Source organism: Carettochelys insculpta, chromosome 14 (genome assembly GCF_033958435.1).
Source record: "Carettochelys insculpta isolate YL-2023 chromosome 14, ASM3395843v1, whole genome shotgun sequence".
NCBI classification, from domain to species: domain Eukaryota; kingdom Metazoa; phylum Chordata; order Testudines; family Carettochelyidae; genus Carettochelys; species Carettochelys insculpta.
The window spans coordinates 25,831,032-25,848,550 of NC_134150.1; the positions used below are offsets into that span (position 1 = coordinate 25,831,032).

Consider the following 17,519-nt stretch of genomic DNA (forward strand, 5'->3'; position numbering starts at 1 on the left):
CTCTCTCAGCAGGAAAACAGCAGGTTTATTAGCCGACAGGACACAGCATCGTACAGAGGAGTCAGTACAGCAGGCAGAGACAGCCAGTTCAATCCATGTTGGGGAGAGGAGGCCCCGAGGGGCCCCCAGAGCTGGGGCCTTGCCCCCTCCTTTGTTTCTCTCTCTCTCCCAGCCCAGACTAACTGCTTCCAACTCCCAGTTCCAATTCAAACCCCTCAGGCTCCACCTCCTCCTTTGTCTGCAGTACAAAGGTGTTACCTGGTTGTCAGGGTTACCCTCAGCAGGAGCCCCCCCCTCCCCACACACACAGGTATCCCCCACTCCATCACACCCTCTTATGAGTTTTTGCCTATGAGCACAAAGGTGGGAATCAGTTGTACTCATAGAGCAAGGGATGAGTGTACCCTGTTCAGTGGGCTTCAAGCCCTGTGCCTTCTGCAACAGGGTTTTTCCTTGGGTGACTCATAGTTCCCTAACATGTTGGATGAGGCTCACATCAGAGATGGCTGTCAGATTTGCTATTAATTTTAGGCTTTTTAAAAAGGACTTGGGGTTGGGGGAAGGCTAAATTTCCTATTGAGGGAAGTATCACTCAGTCCTTCCTCTAAGCTTAGTTGGTTGGACCCAGCACCTTGTACCTCAGTGTTGGTGCAAAGCACTCCTGTTGTGCAGAAATCTTGGTGTTGCTCACCTTCCCTGGTGCTGAGAAGGTTGCACAGAAGAAGTGGTAGGCCGAGAAGTAATGTTCCCCAATTCAGAAGAGAGCTAAGCAGGCAGGTAGGGCAGATCAAAGTGTAACCCTATTTGGGCCACTGCTTTGCATCAGTTTCACAGGCGGCACCATTGACTTTGACTTTGGCCCTTACACTGGCACCATTAAATCTGGTCCCTGATGAGCTGTCATTGCTGTTGTGGTGCCACCTTCTGAGGTATTTGTCCTGGCCAGAGATCTATTGATGCTTATGGTACTGTCGTTGCCAACGTCAGCATTTGTGCTGGTGGACAGAGGCGGGAGGTAATCCCTACCTACTGTTTGGTTTTAGGTCCAGCAGTACTGTCCAGAGGGAAACTGATCTTTTTGTCGGCAGTACAAGCTTCTGCTTCTAAACTGATCTCCAGCACCGCTGAGCACTGCCCTCCATTTTTTGCAGAGGTAGTCTCATTTCGGTGTCTGAAGTTAAATTGTACTCCTCTTGCCCGATGAGTCACCATCATAATCCTTTCAGTCTCCTGTCCCTGCTGTGGACCTTGCCATAGAGGTGCCTCCAACTTCTTGGCCCGGTGGTCACTGGCCTTGGCCTGTGCAGTGGTGTTCTTGGAACCCATGGGCACCCATTTGAAATGCTCTTCAGTGGCCTCTAAGAGAGAGGCATTACATTTTTATCAGCTACATCTGGATGTTCCAGAGGTTTGAAATACTCTTTTTGATGGGACGATTGAAGGCACTATACCAGTTCCTGTGTTGCTGGATCCTGTGTCCCCTTTGTTTTCAGACCTCCTGTCCCTCTTGAGCTCAACCTAATCTTGCATCATCACAGACCATTGGGTACTGAATACCATGGAGGTGGGTTATATGCTCCAGTTTTTCTTCCCATTTCCCCTCCTGTCAGTACTTCAGGACTGCTCTTACAAGGACCTTCTAGCCCATGAGGTGCAAGCTCCCAGTGGTAGCCATGGAAGAGGTTCCACAGGACGAAAGAGGAAAGACCTTTTACTTCCGCTCTTCACTTATCCTGAAAGCCAAGGGTAATGTGTCCTATTCTGCACTTGTGCTACCTCAACACCTGCCTGAAGAAGCTAAAGATCTGTGTGGTCTCCCTACCTTCCATTATCCATTTTTTGTATTCTGGTGCCTCGTAATCTAGCCTCAGTTAAAGAGATTATTTCCCCATTTCCAAGGCCACAGAAAGTTTTTCACATTTTTCATTACTCAAACCCATTACCATTTCATGACCCTGTTGGGATGCTGAAAGGTCAAACAGGTTTTTTAATAAAAGGGTGTGGCAGTAAGGGCACTTGAGGTAAATGGATGCAAGTCTACCCATATCTAGGCAACTGGCTGGTCAAAGGCTGGTTCAAGGCTCAGGCAGAATCATGGGACAGACCCCCTTCATCAGATCAATCTTCTTTCTCATACAGACTGACATAAGTACAGAGGACTAAAAAAAATTGCTCAGTCCTCCAATGTATGTACGTCACTCTGGACCCTATGCCCACCCTCCAGCATAGCTACCTCTTCCCACATTTTAGTGTCATCACTGAATATGCAATCTCTTTTGTCATCCCGATCATTAAGAAAGATGCTGAATAAAACCGGTGCAGGACCAACCCCTGGGGCACTCCACTTGATACAAGCTACTACTTATGTAGTCTCAACAAGCAGTTGATGGCTCTTGCAGTCTAGCCACCTTTTGGACTTTATTGTCCATTCATCTGATCCATACCTTCATTTGCTGGCAAGAATATTTTCGGAGACCATATGAAAAGCTTTGCTAAATTCATAGGATCACATCCACTGCCTTGCCTATATCCATGGAGATGGTTTCCTCCTCATAGGAGGCAGTCGGGTTGGTCAGGAATGACTTGCTCTTGGAGACTCTATGTTGACGGTTCCCGATCTCCCTTCTGTCCCCCAAGTGCATCAAAATGGATTCTTTGAGGACCTGGTGCATGATTTTTCCTGGGGACTGAGGTGAGACTGATAATTTGTCCCCATCATACTTTTCTTGGAATATAGCCACCAGAAAGGGTATTACTTCAGCCAGAAGAGACTCGAAGATCCATCCCCTTCCCTAGGATTTTACATTGAGAGGACCAGACCATTCCATAGATTCACTCAATTCTTCATAGCGATAGCTGATGAGATGAGGAGGCCTTTCGTCCTAGCTCAGAGGATATTCTGGATTACATCATACATTCACACCCATTACAAACAGGTGAGGTGTTACACTGCCAGCTGTCGTGACTCCACATTCCACAAGGATACAAGCTTCAGCAGCAGTGTTTCTGGCCCACATCCCTATCCAGGACATCGACAGTTAAGTTGTTGCCCTGGAGGTGCATACGTTTTTTTGCTCTATGCCTTTTCTCAACAGCCCAAAGTTGATGCCTTACAGTCGGTATGTCCATAAACTCCAACGTCACCTTAGGTGTTGCTGCTTGGGAGCCGTTTACAGTGAAATAGACGTGTCCATACAGTCATGTAACAAAAAATAGTTACTAATCTTTTTTGTAGCGTCTGTTGTTTGAAATGTATTGCACCTGGCCATTCAACTATTTACCTTCCTACCGCTCTTGGGAGTTAGCGAGAAGGAAGGAACTGAGGCAGTACAGATTGATTGGACGTTTTAGACTGGTGCGATGGGCTCATGGCACTGCATGGTACCAGCATCCATCTAATGTATACCATTAAGGGGAAAATGTTGAGCATGCACACACCCCAACATTGGAATGGACACATGCAACACATCTAGAATAACAGTTATGGAAAGGTTTGTTAACCCTTCTTGGCTTGGTAGTGCATGAGATTAAAATATGGGGACTACTGAAAAATAAAATCAGCTAGCTCTGTGCCATAATAATCAGCTGCTTCTATATTAAGAGGTCTTCACTTTTTTTCTGCTGGTGCTGTTCTGTTTTCTGTAGACGTATGTTAAATGAAGATTCTCCTTTGCATGTTCATTTGAGGAAATAAATACAGTGTATGGCAACAGACATATAAAACTTACTAGCACATAGGAGTGGTAAGGGAAAGTGTTGAAAATATTTAACATCGAGGTGCGAAGATGTTCATTACCTGATGTAATATTTACCTTTTTTGGCAAGAACCAAGCAAGATAATTTAACTTTTGGGGAGTGTTGCAGAACTGACCAACTTAGCAGTGCACTACAGCATTTCAAGGGAGTCTTCTGGAGTATATCACAAGTTCTTTTCATAAACCTGAACCCTTGAAGAAGAAGAAGAGGCAGATGCTTTTTAAAATGTATTTGTCATTACAGTAAAAGCTTCATTATCTGGCATGTTGGGAACTGAGGAATGCTGGTTAATCAAATATTCCAGTCAGCTAAGAGTTAACGCTTGTTAATGGAATACCAATTTTTAAAGAGCTGGAATACAATAAAATGAACGAAGTATGAACTAGTATACTACAGATACTCACAAGTGCAGTAATAGTGCTGCAGTGCAGAGTGGTTGGTTGCTTGAAGGACTTTGGTGCATACAGGTCACGTTTTCTATACGGTTGGTTATCTCATGTCACTGTAACTATGGGTAGTGCAAGGCGTACACCCCGCTCACTACACTTGACACTGAACTATACCGAACATAAATTTAATATTTCTTTGATTCAGAAGGGACTTCAGAATCTTGCAGTGCCTCAGGGTTGCCATTATCCACATCAGTTATTGTAGATATAAAAGTTGTAAGACTGGGCTGAATCTATAGCGACTCTATAACATTCCTAGAAGCTTTTGAATTAATCACTTGAATATCAGCTTGCTTGTCTGACCTCTTTTGCATAAAAATAGACCCACCATGTGCACTGTGCATAACTATTTGACTTCCTGGGCAGTGTACTAGTCTCTCTGTTGCTAGATTGAAGCTTTGTATTGGGAGAACTCAGAAATGCCAGTTAATAGTTTTCTGGTTATCAAAGTGCCAGCTAATTACAGTGAAAGCTGTGTTATATTTTGTTAATGTATGGTAAATAATACAGATCATTAGTTGTAAGAACCAAATTAAATTCATACTCCCGTAAAAGTATAAAACATCTTTCCTGTCATAAAATGATTGTGGAATCTCTACTAATATCACCTTGTTTAACCTGCAAAAATTCAAGAGGATCTCAGTCCACTGGACAGCAACACAAATCATAATTTAGAAAGCCTAATCAATAGGTGGCAGTGTTTGTAGTAATTTACCTTTGGATACTCACCATAAGTTTTTTTTTTTTTGTTTTGTTTTTGTTTTTTTTGTTTTGTTTTCCTCTCCCCCCTCTAAATTATGAGTCATAACTGCTGCATGTGCGTTCTTTCATGTGGAAACCATTTATCATGTGGATAGATTTTGTAAGAAGTTTGTGTTGGCCTTTTCTTTTAAATCTTACTAGAATGTAGGAATTCTGATTTACTTTTGTTTTTGTAGAAGATAAACTTGAAAAACCAGAGAAGCCTGTAAATGGGGAAGATAAAGGTGATTCAGGCATTGACACCCAAAACAGTGAAGGGAATGCTGATGAAGAAGATCCACTTGGACCCAACTGCTACTATGACAAAACCAAATCTTTTTTTGATAACATCTCATGTGATGACAATAGGTATGGCCTGCAACAGGAAGCCATTATTCGTGTCTCAGCCTGTTTCGTAATATAGTGCATCAGCATTATTTGTTATAGAGGTTCAACCTGTATACTCTGGACTTCAATACTCCAGCAGTGTCTGTGGTTGTGGGCTGGAGCAGTTGTGAGTGAAAAGTTGGGCGCCTCACTCAGCAGCTCCTCCCCAACCCTCTCAGAGCATTTGCTGTGCTCAAAGTCAGAGAGGGATGGGAAGGAGCAGGTATGGGGGATGCTTAGCAAAAGTTGGGTGCAGGGAATCAGAAGCACAGCCCAGTGGCCATGGCATTAGTGTCCTCTCATGGTGCTGCACTCCTGTCCCCACTGGATGTGGGGCTCCTTAGCCACTTTACTACTTCTCTCAAGCGCCCCTTCCCCCAGTTTCTGCTCCATCAGTACTGGACCCCCTCTTGTTGCCAGAGTAGAGCACCACAGCTGGCATCGGGAGCAGGACTAGCATTAACCTCTAGTCCAGCCTGAACCAGTCAGAAGGGTGCTGGACCAAAGAGGTACAAACTGTAATTCAAAAATTAAGTTCATGACTATGGTTGGAAAGCAAAAGAAAAGTTCAAGTCCCACTTGCAGTTTCACAGTATGAAGTATGCAGAATAACGCTTAGGTCCTTAGAACATCATGAGGCATTGATAAAAGCAAGAAGGCAACAATCCAAACAATTTGGATTTCTGAAACTTCTCTGCACCAGTTAGAGGTTCAGTGCTGTTTCAGTGCCATCAGATTGAGAAAATAGAAAACTGAGGACTAATTTCAAGTTTTCTGGTACTAATTTTCTCAATGTCCTCCTGTTTGAATCAACTAGAGCCTTTGTATTTTTGTAGACTGTAGAGTACACAAGGCTGGATTCCTTCTTAAAATGAAATTGTCAGTGCACGATACTGAAAAGTTTGCAACAGGCGTTCATATACCTACAAGTAGGTATTGCATTAAGCAAAACTTAGAATATGATCAACAGAAGCCTTTCATTTTAGTGTCTTTTGTGGTGACTTAAGTGCTGCTGTAGGCTGTTTCAAACTGAAAGTTACACTTATTTTAAAGGGCTCTGATGAATTTTGTAATATGTGTGTTTGTGTTTGTGATAGAGAACGTAGACCAACCTGGGCTGAGGAAAGGAGGCTAAACGCAGAGACTTTTGGAATACCACTGCGTCCAAATCGTGGTCGTGGAGGCTATCGAGGTCGAGGAGGAATTGGTTTCCGTGGGAGCAGAGGACGTGGAGGTGGAAGAGGTGGCTTCAGTGCCCCTCGAGGATTTCGTGGTGGCTTCAGAGGTGGTCGCGGAGGCAGGGAATTTGCTGACTTTGAATACAGGGTAATATACTCTCATTAACAGAATGTTTTGTTTAGTGAAATTTGAAGGGCTTATTTATTACAAGAACTATGCACTTGTTAACTCCCACTTAAAACCTCAGAATAGGTTGTCATTTGAGATTAGTGATGCAGGTGCCTTGAGTTGGCCCTTAGGAGAAGTCTCAGTTCAACTCTGAGGAATTAAACTGAGCCTTTAAGGCTATGACCAAAACAGTTTCCAGGGTTCTTAGAAATTGTTCTTATGCTAGGTCTCATGAAGATGTTCTCGCTTTTTGACATTAAGAAAACCGCCCTGGAAGGCTGCATAGGGATAGGAAGAATTTGGAAGAAAGGGAATTTCTCGCATCAGCCACTGTTGAAACTTCAAAAATAGCTCAGATTTATACATACTATTTTCTTAAATTAGGTGTCTTAATTATATAATACATCAATGTTAAGAGTTTGATGTCCCTTAAACATGACAGATGTGACAGTAGTTGTCAAGCTAAAATAGTTTGTAATCATGGTGGGCTGAGCCACTTAGTTGGGTGAGAAGTAGAGTCTTCCCAAAAGTATGTGCACTTGCAAACAAGAACTCTAAAAGTTACGTACTCCGTGGAATCATGACTGAAATCGTATCTTTTCTGGCTGCAGTGCCATCTTGGAGGGACAGCGCAGCAACTGCCAACTGATGCATTTAGTTTAAAGGACACTACAGATTTCTCACATTTTTCTTCTGAAGGCAGTTTTGTTCTGGTTTTACTAGGCATCACAGTTGGCTAGATTCTTTGCTGGTATAAATCATCGGAGCTTCATTGATTCTTATACTGAAATTTTCATGTCACTGTTTCAGTGAAAACCTATTGTATGGGAAATTTTACATTTGCACCTTAGTATTTTAGTTCAAATGTTGAATCACTGTTCCAGAACCAGAAAGTTAGTTAGACCAGAACCAGTATGTTAAGTGAGTTTATCCAAGCTGAGTGGTGTGCTTCAAGGAAACAAAAATAGATACAAGTAAGCCTACATTGTTAAAATTTGGCCCAAATTGATACATTTTCTTATGTCAGTTTATTTGGGCTGGGAGGGGAAGCAATTGTTAAATTTCATCGTGAAAAGTCACAGATTTTGGTTCCTTATGGAATCCTGAGTTTTCTTGCGTTGTCACAACCTAAGTGTATCCCAACCTTTCGTCACTAGCTGGTAGGGATTAGTCCTGTAGTTTTGAGCTCCTTTTGGGAGATAAACAAACTTTATCCAGTCAGTAGCATTGACATGGTATGAAGCAGCATCTCAGGCTTGAATGGAGGGTGATGCATTATTCTGTAACTAACTGGGCTTGCTGGAAAGTTGGTATTTTTACATAAACTATAATGCCGTAAGTGCTTCCAAGGTTGGATGATTAGCCTTCTGTAAGGCAGACTAGTGGAAGAGTGCTTGAAATAAAGTTTAACTATACAAAGCACTTTTCTGTGGTTCCATTAATAGCATTTGGGACAGATACTGTAATGTCTTACCCCCACCCACACACACTAAAATAAATTAATCCATTTCCATGTCTCACACTAGTTTGACTACAGATATGTTGAACAAAATATAACATTTTAATGTGTCTTTTCTAGAAAGACAACAAAGTTTCTGCATAGTCTACAAGAAAGCTGGAACCAGGTGAACTTCAAGATCTTCATGATTGAGAGAATTAGTTTCAGTCTTTGCAAGGAATGAAGTTAATTTGCTGTATACTTGTCACCAGCACTGGGATTTAACTATTTAATTTCAAAGGGGGGTAATGCAGTTACTTTTTGAAAAATGGCCATCTTTGAAAACAAGGAGCATTAAATATATTTGAGATAGAAGGGTAAGTAATTTCTTATGTATAGTTAGCTATAAAGCAGTACTTCGATGGAATTTAAGTATTTTTTCATCACTGAAAGGATTTTTCTTATTACTAAATTGTATTTAATAATTGCTGCAAGTTACAAGGACAATTGTATGCAGAAGGCCGTCGATACTGTGAGTGTTTTGATCCACTGAAGGTTGTTTTTGGGAAATCCTGTAATATCCCTTTTGAGATAGTTGTACTTTGTCAACTAGGGTGCTGGACAGTAGAAAACTTGCTTTGTCAGTCAGATATGTACACAGTAAATATTGTTTCTTAGGCAAAGGAAACTTTTTATATAGTTGTAAAATTCCATTATATCCCATTGCCAAAGAAACATTACAAACTTTGTATAGCTGTATAAAAAGCAACTAATTTTTTAAAGAATAAACATTTTTAAGTCCGCAAACATACTATGTTATTGCAAAAGTTGATATGCTAAAGAACACTGAACTAGTTGTTTGGTTTTTTTCTTAGTAGCTTTTCAGCTTTAAGTTTTTTTTTGTTTGATTTTTATATCTGGATTATAATGAAGATTTGAGAATGTTCTTCCATTTACAAAACTGGATAAACCCATCTCTCTTGCAAGAACTTCATTTTATAATATCTGACATCAAAGATTTGACCAAATTAAGGCATTTTTTTCAAATAAGGACAAGAATAAAATATTTTTGTCATATGTCAGAACTTGCAGTTAATTTTACTTAATGGTAAATACTTTTTTAAAAAAGGGCCCAGGCATGAGAGTTAACATGCTCCTTCTAAAATGCTTGGGGTGAAAATAAGCCTCCACATGTCAATTCTTGAAATGTTAGCTTTGTTGTAATACAAGTAGACATAATCAATTTAAAGAGAATTCTTAGTGTTTGAAGTTTGCATTTTGATAAGCTTTAGCTTGGAGACATTAAACATTCTGGTTGTTAGACCACTGAAACCACAAATGGCTTGGTATGGATTTCTTGTCAATTCTAAATTACTTGTTACAATTTTTTCATATGTTTAAGTTATAATTGAAAAAAAAAATCTGGTAATTTGTGTATGTATGTGAAGGCCACAGGAATAAAGGGATCCAAAGATTAAACATTTTTATCTGATCTGTTAATTTTGTTAACTTTATCATCAAAATGTTCAGTAGTGATAAAGATGTGGAAAACTGCACTCTTTAAAAATTGGAATATTTAGAAGTAGTTGAAAGAATCTTATCTTAATTTTATATCTTTTTGTATAGCACTACAAGGAAATATTTTGTAATTGGCTTCCTTATTAAGGTCCAGTATAGGCAGCAGTAGACATTAGGTAATATTGTTTAGTAATGTTTTTTGCATGTTAACAACAATGCCCTTTTGGGAACCACAAATCATGATTCTGAACACCTTTTGAGGTTTTTGAACATAGAGGCAAGTGCTGTACTGTTGCAATAACCATGTATGCTGTGTGAGATGTCCCAGGCTTATTTAAACAAGATCAATTGTAAATAATACCAATAATACATGCTGAGAAGGTCTGAGTTGATGCATCTTTCCCCCAGTCATTTGGGTTACTAACTGGGGTGTTTTGTACCCGGGTAACTAGCAGCATGGCATACCTTCAGTGTACTTTGCTACATGAAACTAAGGTTTTTATTTTAAGACAGAATAAACAGTTCAATAACATCAGTCTTTCTGAAAATTCTTTCTAGTTTTTATAAAACTGGAGTAGGAGGAACAGAGGATTAATCTGTTTTCCCAGTCAGCTGTACAGAAGAACTGCACTCTTCACCCCACACGATGGAAGTCAGGTGGTAACGACTACTTCAGGAAGGGCTCTGTTCCTTCTAACCCTGTCTTCAGCTTTCTTCTTCAAGCAAAGGGAAGATATAAGCAAGCAAAGGCAATGCTAAGGAGAGGGAAAACGAGAGCAAATCGGAATTTTTTTTTTTTTTTTTTTTTAAAAACGGTCTCCTCTCCTAAGCAAGCTACAGGAAGAACATATGTAAAAGAAGGGAAGATTACCTTCCTGTGCCTGCTTCTACTAAGGAACCCAGCAGTCAATGCCAGCAGGGAAATTGAGTGCTTCACCACAACAGCTTCTGTTAACCCAGGGGTGAGCAAACTTTGTTGGGTCCCACTTCTCATCCCTGCTAGTAGCAGGGTCTTCCCAAGCTGTGTAATATAATCCAAACAGATTGAAATTTATGTTTATTGGCAGAGGTGGGGGAGCTTTCAGCATGTGTAAGAAAGTAAGTATGTAGAATGTAAAAACATTATTAATCAGTATATAAATGTGAATACACAGAGTAACATTTTTCAACATTTTAATGAGGTGGAAGAGCCTGGGACCCAACAGCTAATTATGTGCCCCACTTACAAAATTTCACACACACACACACCCCCAGGCGGGACCACCCCCCACCCCCCCCGCCCAGTTTGTGCACCCCTGTGCTAACCCACTTCCTGTTCAGGTTGACCATATGGCTGCAGGACGTTTTTTCCAAATCAGTGGCTCCATCTTTTAAGATGAGCTTTTTTTGTTGTGGGCCTTCTTTCTCTTCTAAACAAGTCAGGAGCTCCTGGGCCCTCAAGATACCTGTATAAACCCATTAGAATCAAGCTAACAAAACTGAACGGTGTTATTTCACAGGTATAGAGAGAACTTAAGCTGTAGAATTATTATGGGTACTGTATGACAGAAACAGCCTGAATGCTAGAACCCAGAGTGAGTTTATAGATGTGGAAGATGTTTAAATCTTCAGATTGCTAGGAGCACCACAGAACTGCGTATTACTGGCTTTTCAGAGGAGAGCTATATTTTCTACCAAGCTATTCCTTATAAAGGACAAACTTCCCCCAAATCAAATTTAAAAGACCCTAATTTGTCAGTTCACAACCCTCCTTAAGGTTCTTGCTTTGATGCCTGCAGACTACTTCCAGTTAATAATTGGGCAGGTAGTGACCTCCAGCTGTTTGAAAATGTACTGGTATTGTTGATACCCTAACTGTTTCACTGACCTGTTGTATTTCTTCATCAAGGTAGGTTATAGTGCCTTTCATAATAGGGCCTCTAGTTACTATTGTAACTCTCTCTGCACTTACCCTTATCTGGAATAGCAGAATTTGATGAGCACCTTGTCATGCTACAAAAGCTATTTGGCTGGTTGCGAGAGGATATTTCAGATGTGGTACCATTGCAGAGACTCTTCCCATGCTGTTGATTTGCTCAGTGGATAAATTAGTTTGATGGTTTAATCCTGCTGATGGTGTAAGGTATGTATTTTTAATATTGCTGTGTGGTTGTCATGAAATTAAAAAGGCTTGGAGGTTAAGGCACACCCTGGACTCCCGGAACTTGTTAGTGCCAAGAAACAAAGTTCCCTGGAATTAGCTTCCTAAGAAGGGTGTGTGTTAGTCCTTTATTCCTTCTCTCCAGGTGCTGCTCCTCACCCTTTTCAGTCTGGTATTCCCTATATGAGAATATATCTAGACTACAAGACAAACTGCAATTAATTTCTCCTTCTAGTGGATCTAAACTTGTGTTCCCCAGAAGCTGAGCTCTTGGGTGGCCACCCAGGAGAAATTCTTATGTTGTCCAGCTGATTATCAGAGTGCCCACAGCCAGCAGCATGTGTACCACCATTACAAACATCTGCATGTGCCTTGGTGCACAAAATTTATTCCACACATGGAAAAAATGGGAGAATATTACTCTTCCCATGCTGTTGATTTGCTCAGTGAATAAGTTAGTTTGATGGTGTAAGGTATGTGGAGGTTAGATACCATTGTGTGTAGCTTTTCTTCTGTGCAGTGTGTACTAACTCAAATACTGCTTCCCTTCTTATTTTCAAACCACTCTGGTATATACTTCAAAGTTACTTGGCCAGTGGAACAGCACTAGAGAATTAGATCTTTGTGCACTGACAACCTGAAATTATTCAGTGCTGTTACAGAAATGAAGGGTCCTGTGGCACCTTATAGACTAACAGAAAAGTTTTGAGCATGAGCTTTTGTGAGCACAGACCCACTTCATCAGATGCAAAGATTCATCACTGCTGTTGTGTTCCATAATATTCAAGTTGATATTGTGTGGGGAAAATTGATCGTCAGTAATTCTTACTACTCCTATGTGTTAGAATACAGTTTGTCTAACTTCTTCAGGGTAGTCTGAATTAACTTCAGCACTTCTCACCAGAAGTAAAACACAAAGCAGTTACAGCTGCTGCACAAGCAACTTACAAGAGCTCACCTTAACCTTACACAGGTCCTCCATCATAAGATAGCATTGCAGTAAGTCTGAGCCAATGCATCTTGCACTCATGCTGAAAGCCTTAAGCATTTATAAAAGTAGTCATTTTTCTACATTCACATTGAAGCTTCAATTCTAACGGATACATATTAGGGAGAGGTAGTACTCTGTTCTGTTTTTGCTGCTGCTAAGTGACAACTCTGATTTAATTTTGAATTTTTAGGCCTGAGTTGAAGTGCTGAAGATTTTTAAAAGTCCTTTGGGCTTGTTTTTACATTCTCGCTGGCCAATTTCAACTAAACTAATTTCACCCTTTACAGTCATAACTTCTTGTGCTCTAACCACTGAATAAAATTAAGATGACTAGAAAGGTGTGATTGATAGAGGTAATATCACTCTAATAAGAGTTCTGTAAAGTCAGGCTTAGCGAGCATTAAACAGAGCTCTGCTTTGATGCACAATGGATATTCGAAAAACAGAAATCATCCGCGGCGGTGGGTATGTGCGGGGGGGAAAGGGAAGTGCACAGGAGTATCTAGCACAGCATCGACAATATGCCACCAACACCTCGGCTCCAGCGGATACGGGCTTAGGCTGCATTTGTTCGGGTGTTCAGGCGCCTGCGGGCAGGAAGGTGTGAGAGCAGCTGAGGGCTGCAGAGGCAGCGAGCCCTACGCAAGTAACTCGCGCTTTTAGTAGTGATGAACCTTGGTTTGGGCAGCCAGACTCCTGTAACAGCTTCTGCGGCCCCAACCCTGCCTTAGCTGACTGTGCCCTTAGGCAGGACCTCTAATGCGACTCTTACATCAAGCATCGTGCTGCTGCTGCAGCAGGCGAAACCTGCTCCCGAAAGGGGCTGGCAGGGCAAGGCAGGGCCTGCTCCCGGCTGCAGCAGCGATAGAAACCCAGCCCCGTGCCCACTGCAGGGCTTGGCCGGACGGCTGCGTTACGCAGAGAACAAGCGACATCCGGCCCGCCTGCAGTGGGCACTACAAGCTATGTACTAAGTACGACTCCTCCCCGCCCCCCGACGGTTGTTCGGGGTAACGACCTGGGCGAGCCAATCGGGGCCAGGCCCAGAAGGGCCCTGGCCTCCCAGCTGCCCTTGCCCGGGAAGCGGAAGGGAGTTGGCGGCGCCCGTTCGCGGTGGTCGGCAAGTGGCGGGACGGTGTTTGGGTCCTACTGGATTTCTCGTGCTGCAACAGCCCGGCCTTGGCGCCCCTCTCGGTGCTGGGCGTGGGGGGGCCCTTCTCAGTTCTCGCCCCCTCGGCGGTCGCGGAGGCGCCTACTCGGTCCCGTCCCTGCTCTCCGGCGTTCCCGCCCTGTGGTGACGGTGGCCGCGCTTGCCTGAGCGAAGGGGTCGGTGCGCGGGAAGACGCGCCCGAAGGGGTTTTGTTGAGGTTGGTTCTCTCTGCTCCCTCCCCCACAGGCTGTAGTGGTAGCCGCCTGGGCGGAACCAATCGCGGTGAGAGGCCGCTTCGGGGGCATGTCGGTGGTTTTCGTGCCGGAGCGGCTGCGCGGGAAAGCGGAAGTGAACCAGGAGACCCTGCAGCGGGTGAGTCGGCCACGCCCCAACGGACCCTCGGAGCTGGGACGTCGCTTCCCTGCGCTGGGGGAGGCCCTCAGCTAGGGCCCTTTGTCGCTCCCTATCGGGCAGCGCTGCAGTGGCTCGCAGCTCGCGCGTCATCCGAGTACCTCGGCCGGGGCCGCCGGCCCTGCGGGGCCCGGTTCGACAGACGTTCCCCCGTTAGGGCAGAGACGCGCCCGCCCCCGCGCCGCTGTCATTCCTTTGCGCGCGGGTTGTGCAGGCTCCGTAGTAAAAGGAAGGTACCAGTGGCGCTGGTAGGCAGCCAGACTCCGGAGCCTTTCCCCCGTCTGCGCGCCCCTCCAGCGCTGGGAGCAGAGTCGGGGGGCGGAGCAGAGGAGCGGCGCAGACAGGGCAAAGGGTGAAGCCGGGGTAGGATTGAGAGCCAGCCCCGTGCTTAAAATCTAGTAACACTGCAGCGCCCACCCGGGTTCCTGACTGCGTGCAAAGTTGTAGTTCGGTGCCCTTGATTGCCGCTGCCTGTGCATCTCCCCGTGAGGCACTGTTGTTTCTCTCCCCTGCTCCTGAATGCCCTTTTGCCGTCTGACGCCCCAAGAACCTCACCTCTTGAGCATGGTGCCAGCTAAAGCCAACCATGCTGGCCAAAGCCAGAACTCTGTGGGTGGGTCCAGACTGGGAAGGAGGAGCAAAGCTTAGAGGCCCGCAGCTGAAGCAGTGCAGGAAGGATGGGGATAAGCATGTTCCTGGAGCCTGAGGCAGCCACGGAGAGGGGGGCCTGAAGCCAAGACTCACGACTGAAATTTGGAGTGCAGTAGCCTGAAGCCTAGAGCCGTCCACTGCAGCCACAGGGAAGGGGGAAAGAAACCCACCACTAGGTGCTGCATGGAAGAGGCACTGTTTTGCCCCCCATCTGCGCCAAGCAGGCTGGTGTGGCCAAGGAAAAAGTTCCTATTGGCTGCATTTGACACATTTTTCTAGATCCTACTATAAGGTGATCAGCTTGCATACCTAACCTTCAGAGGGGCACAAGAAAATATTTTCAGCCCAATTATCAGAAAGACAGGCACTTTAAGAGAGTTTTTGCAGTTGCTATGACCCACTTAGGACAAAACATTGTCAGTTGTAGCAGCAGCAAAGCACTAACATATGTACTTATTTTAGTTATTAGATGAAAATGATCAGCTGATTCGATGCATTGTAGAATATCAAAATAAGGGAAGAGCTACAGAATGTGTGCAGTAAGTAAACTTATTTCAAAATGTAGTAATTGTGATGCATTTATAGAAAAGGTGCTAGTTTTAGATGCCCAAAACACTTTGAATGTCAAAATGTTTTACAGAAAGTTTTGGCTTAAAATAACATTTGTTTAGTCATTGCATCCAAGATACATAGCTTATTTTTTCCAGATGACAATGCAGTATGTTTTCTCATCTTTAAAGTGAAAGTGTGGGAAGTTGGGTATAAAAGAAAGTAAAGATAGGATATGCAACAGTTTTTCCCTTGTGTAATTTTTTTTTGGATGTGCAATATAGGGCCTAAGATAGTATTTATTAGTTGTAAAGATGCATGACTACTTCAGCTTTGTCGAGACAGTCTGCCCCAATGACTCTGTTGTGGGGAATACAAATAATAAAGTCTTGTTACTGTTTGTTTTCTAAACTTATTTTGTTTCATAGGTACCAACATATCTTGCACAGAAATCTTATTTATTTGGCTACGATTGCTGATGCAGCACCACCCAGTGCACAGAAGACTGACTGATCCCACAACCTTGGACATTCTTCAGTGTTGCCTATATAAGACAAGGAGACATGACTGAATGGGAGGGACTCTAAAGCTCAGAGGGATACCACATTCACTCATTTTTCTCTAAGAAAGATTGGGAATCCACAGGCCAAGATAGATGGGCATTAGGGAATAGACTCTTACAGGAATAAGTGTGTTGTGGTCTTGCATCCTATTAGCAATGAATTGGTAAGTTTGTGAAAGATGCCTTGTAATTAGCTTGCCCTTTCTCGACTTTTGAAAACCATACACCTTGCCTGAAAGTATTGCTCTTTAAATCTTTTTGTGCTTCCTGGAGTGGTACAGGACAACACAGAGCACTGTCTTTGAATCCCCATGAACCTGAATTTCATCATATTCTTTTGGGAAATGAACTGCATAAGGGTGCTGAATGATGACAGTGCATCCCACAGGGCAAGCTGACCATGGGAATAGGACTCAAGTTAGAGAAATATTGACAATTCTGAAAGAACGGGGAAGTGGTCAAGGACTTGCAGGCCACCATGACTGTTGTATTGCAGAAATACCCAGAAGCACTAAGCAGAATTAGGCCCTCCTTTTGCTGGCTCCTGCACAAAACTATATGCCCTGAGCACCAGATGGTGTGTCTATGCCAGTACTAGTTACTGGACTTGAGGTTAACATGTTAATGACCACTCCTGTCTTTCATGTGAAATCACTGCAGAGAATGATAGGCAGCATGGCTGATGGAGAAAGACAATAACTTAAGTCTGCCCTAGTGCTCTATCCCTCTTCCACTCCTTTGTCATAGGTTTATAGGTCAAAGTATAGTTCTGCATTACATTCTCAAAAGCAAAAGTGTATCTAGTTGTAATATCTCTTTAGAGAACTAATATCAGTAGCCTGAAAGACAAGCAAAGTGTTTGCCATTCTTCTTTCCTTCTAATTAAATCAAGTGTGTGCACACCTCATTTCCTATTTAAAGTTCTTAAATTTGTGAATTTACAATCTCTGCAATAAAACTAGTATAATTGTATTAGCCTTGTTTTGCTGATAGGTGGGCACTTCAGAAATCAGAACACATTTATTATTCTCAAGTGCATGATATAGTGCATTTTACCTTTTTTACCTCTGTCTCTTTCTTCATAGGCCAGTTATCCTAGAAAGGGATTCAGACTTAGATCGCGGTAATACAAACACAAGTTGTAGGCTAAACCTTTTCATTATAGCCCAGACTGCACAGCATTGTGTGCCATTTTAGTTCTGTCACAGGCTAAAGGTCCAGCTGTATGAATTTTATTTATGGTTAATGAAAATATTTTCATTTAAACCATAAAAAATCTTTTGCAAGAGCAAGTTGGCAGAAATTCAGGGCAGTAATTTGTCATATGTGACAAGGCTGTATCTTGCTGCACTCCAATTGCAATAGTTGATTTACAGGATACATTATAATATGATCCTGTTAAGATTAAACTAGTTTTTCCCAGGGAGCT

General features: G+C 42.9%; 2 protein-coding genes across 4 annotated transcripts in view; both read left to right on the plus strand.

Annotated features, from left to right (window-relative positions):
- Positions 1-10,168, plus strand: part of LSM14A (LSM14A mRNA processing body assembly factor) — a 34,899-nt gene extending 24,731 nt beyond the window's left edge. For both annotated transcript variants that reach the window (XM_075008637.1, XM_075008638.1), the window contains exons 8-10: positions 5,144-5,315; positions 6,431-6,659; positions 8,260-10,168. In XM_075008637.1, the coding sequence (XP_074864738.1) occupies positions 5,144-5,315; positions 6,431-6,659; positions 8,260-8,283 (425 nt within the window). In that variant the 3' untranslated portion in view covers positions 8,284-10,168. The remainder of the gene's footprint in view (positions 1-5,143; positions 5,316-6,430; positions 6,660-8,259) is intronic.
- A 761-nt stretch (positions 10,169-10,929) lies between these two features.
- Positions 10,930-17,457, plus strand: SS18L2 (SS18 like 2). Of its 2 annotated transcripts, none has more exons than XM_075008641.1 (4): positions 10,930-13,961; positions 14,164-14,289; positions 15,442-15,518; positions 15,957-17,457. In XM_075008641.1, the coding sequence occupies exons 2-4, from the start codon at positions 14,221-14,223 to the stop codon at positions 16,039-16,041; spliced, it is 231 nt and encodes a 76-aa protein (XP_074864742.1). In that variant the 5' UTR covers positions 10,930-13,961; positions 14,164-14,220; the 3' UTR covers positions 16,042-17,457. The 2 variants fall into 2 exon arrangements, with proteins under 2 accessions (XP_074864742.1, XP_074864740.1); XM_075008639.1 differs by having other exon boundaries at positions 13,732-13,887.
- The last annotated feature ends 62 nt before the right edge of the window (positions 17,458-17,519 follow it).

Excerpts from the sequence above, each read along its gene's own strand:
- SS18L2 (XM_075008641.1), top strand. The coding sequence starts at position 14,221 with ATGTCGGTGGTTTTCGTGCCGGAGCGGCTGCGCGGGAAAGCGGAAGTG. Across the intron at positions 14,290-15,441 it reads ACCAGGAGACCCTGCAGCGG|TTATTAGATGAAAATGATCA; the intron begins GTGAGTCGGCCA and ends TACTTATTTTAG. Across the intron at positions 15,519-15,956 it reads AGAGCTACAGAATGTGTGCA|GTACCAACATATCTTGCACA; the intron begins GTAAGTAAACTT and ends TTTGTTTCATAG.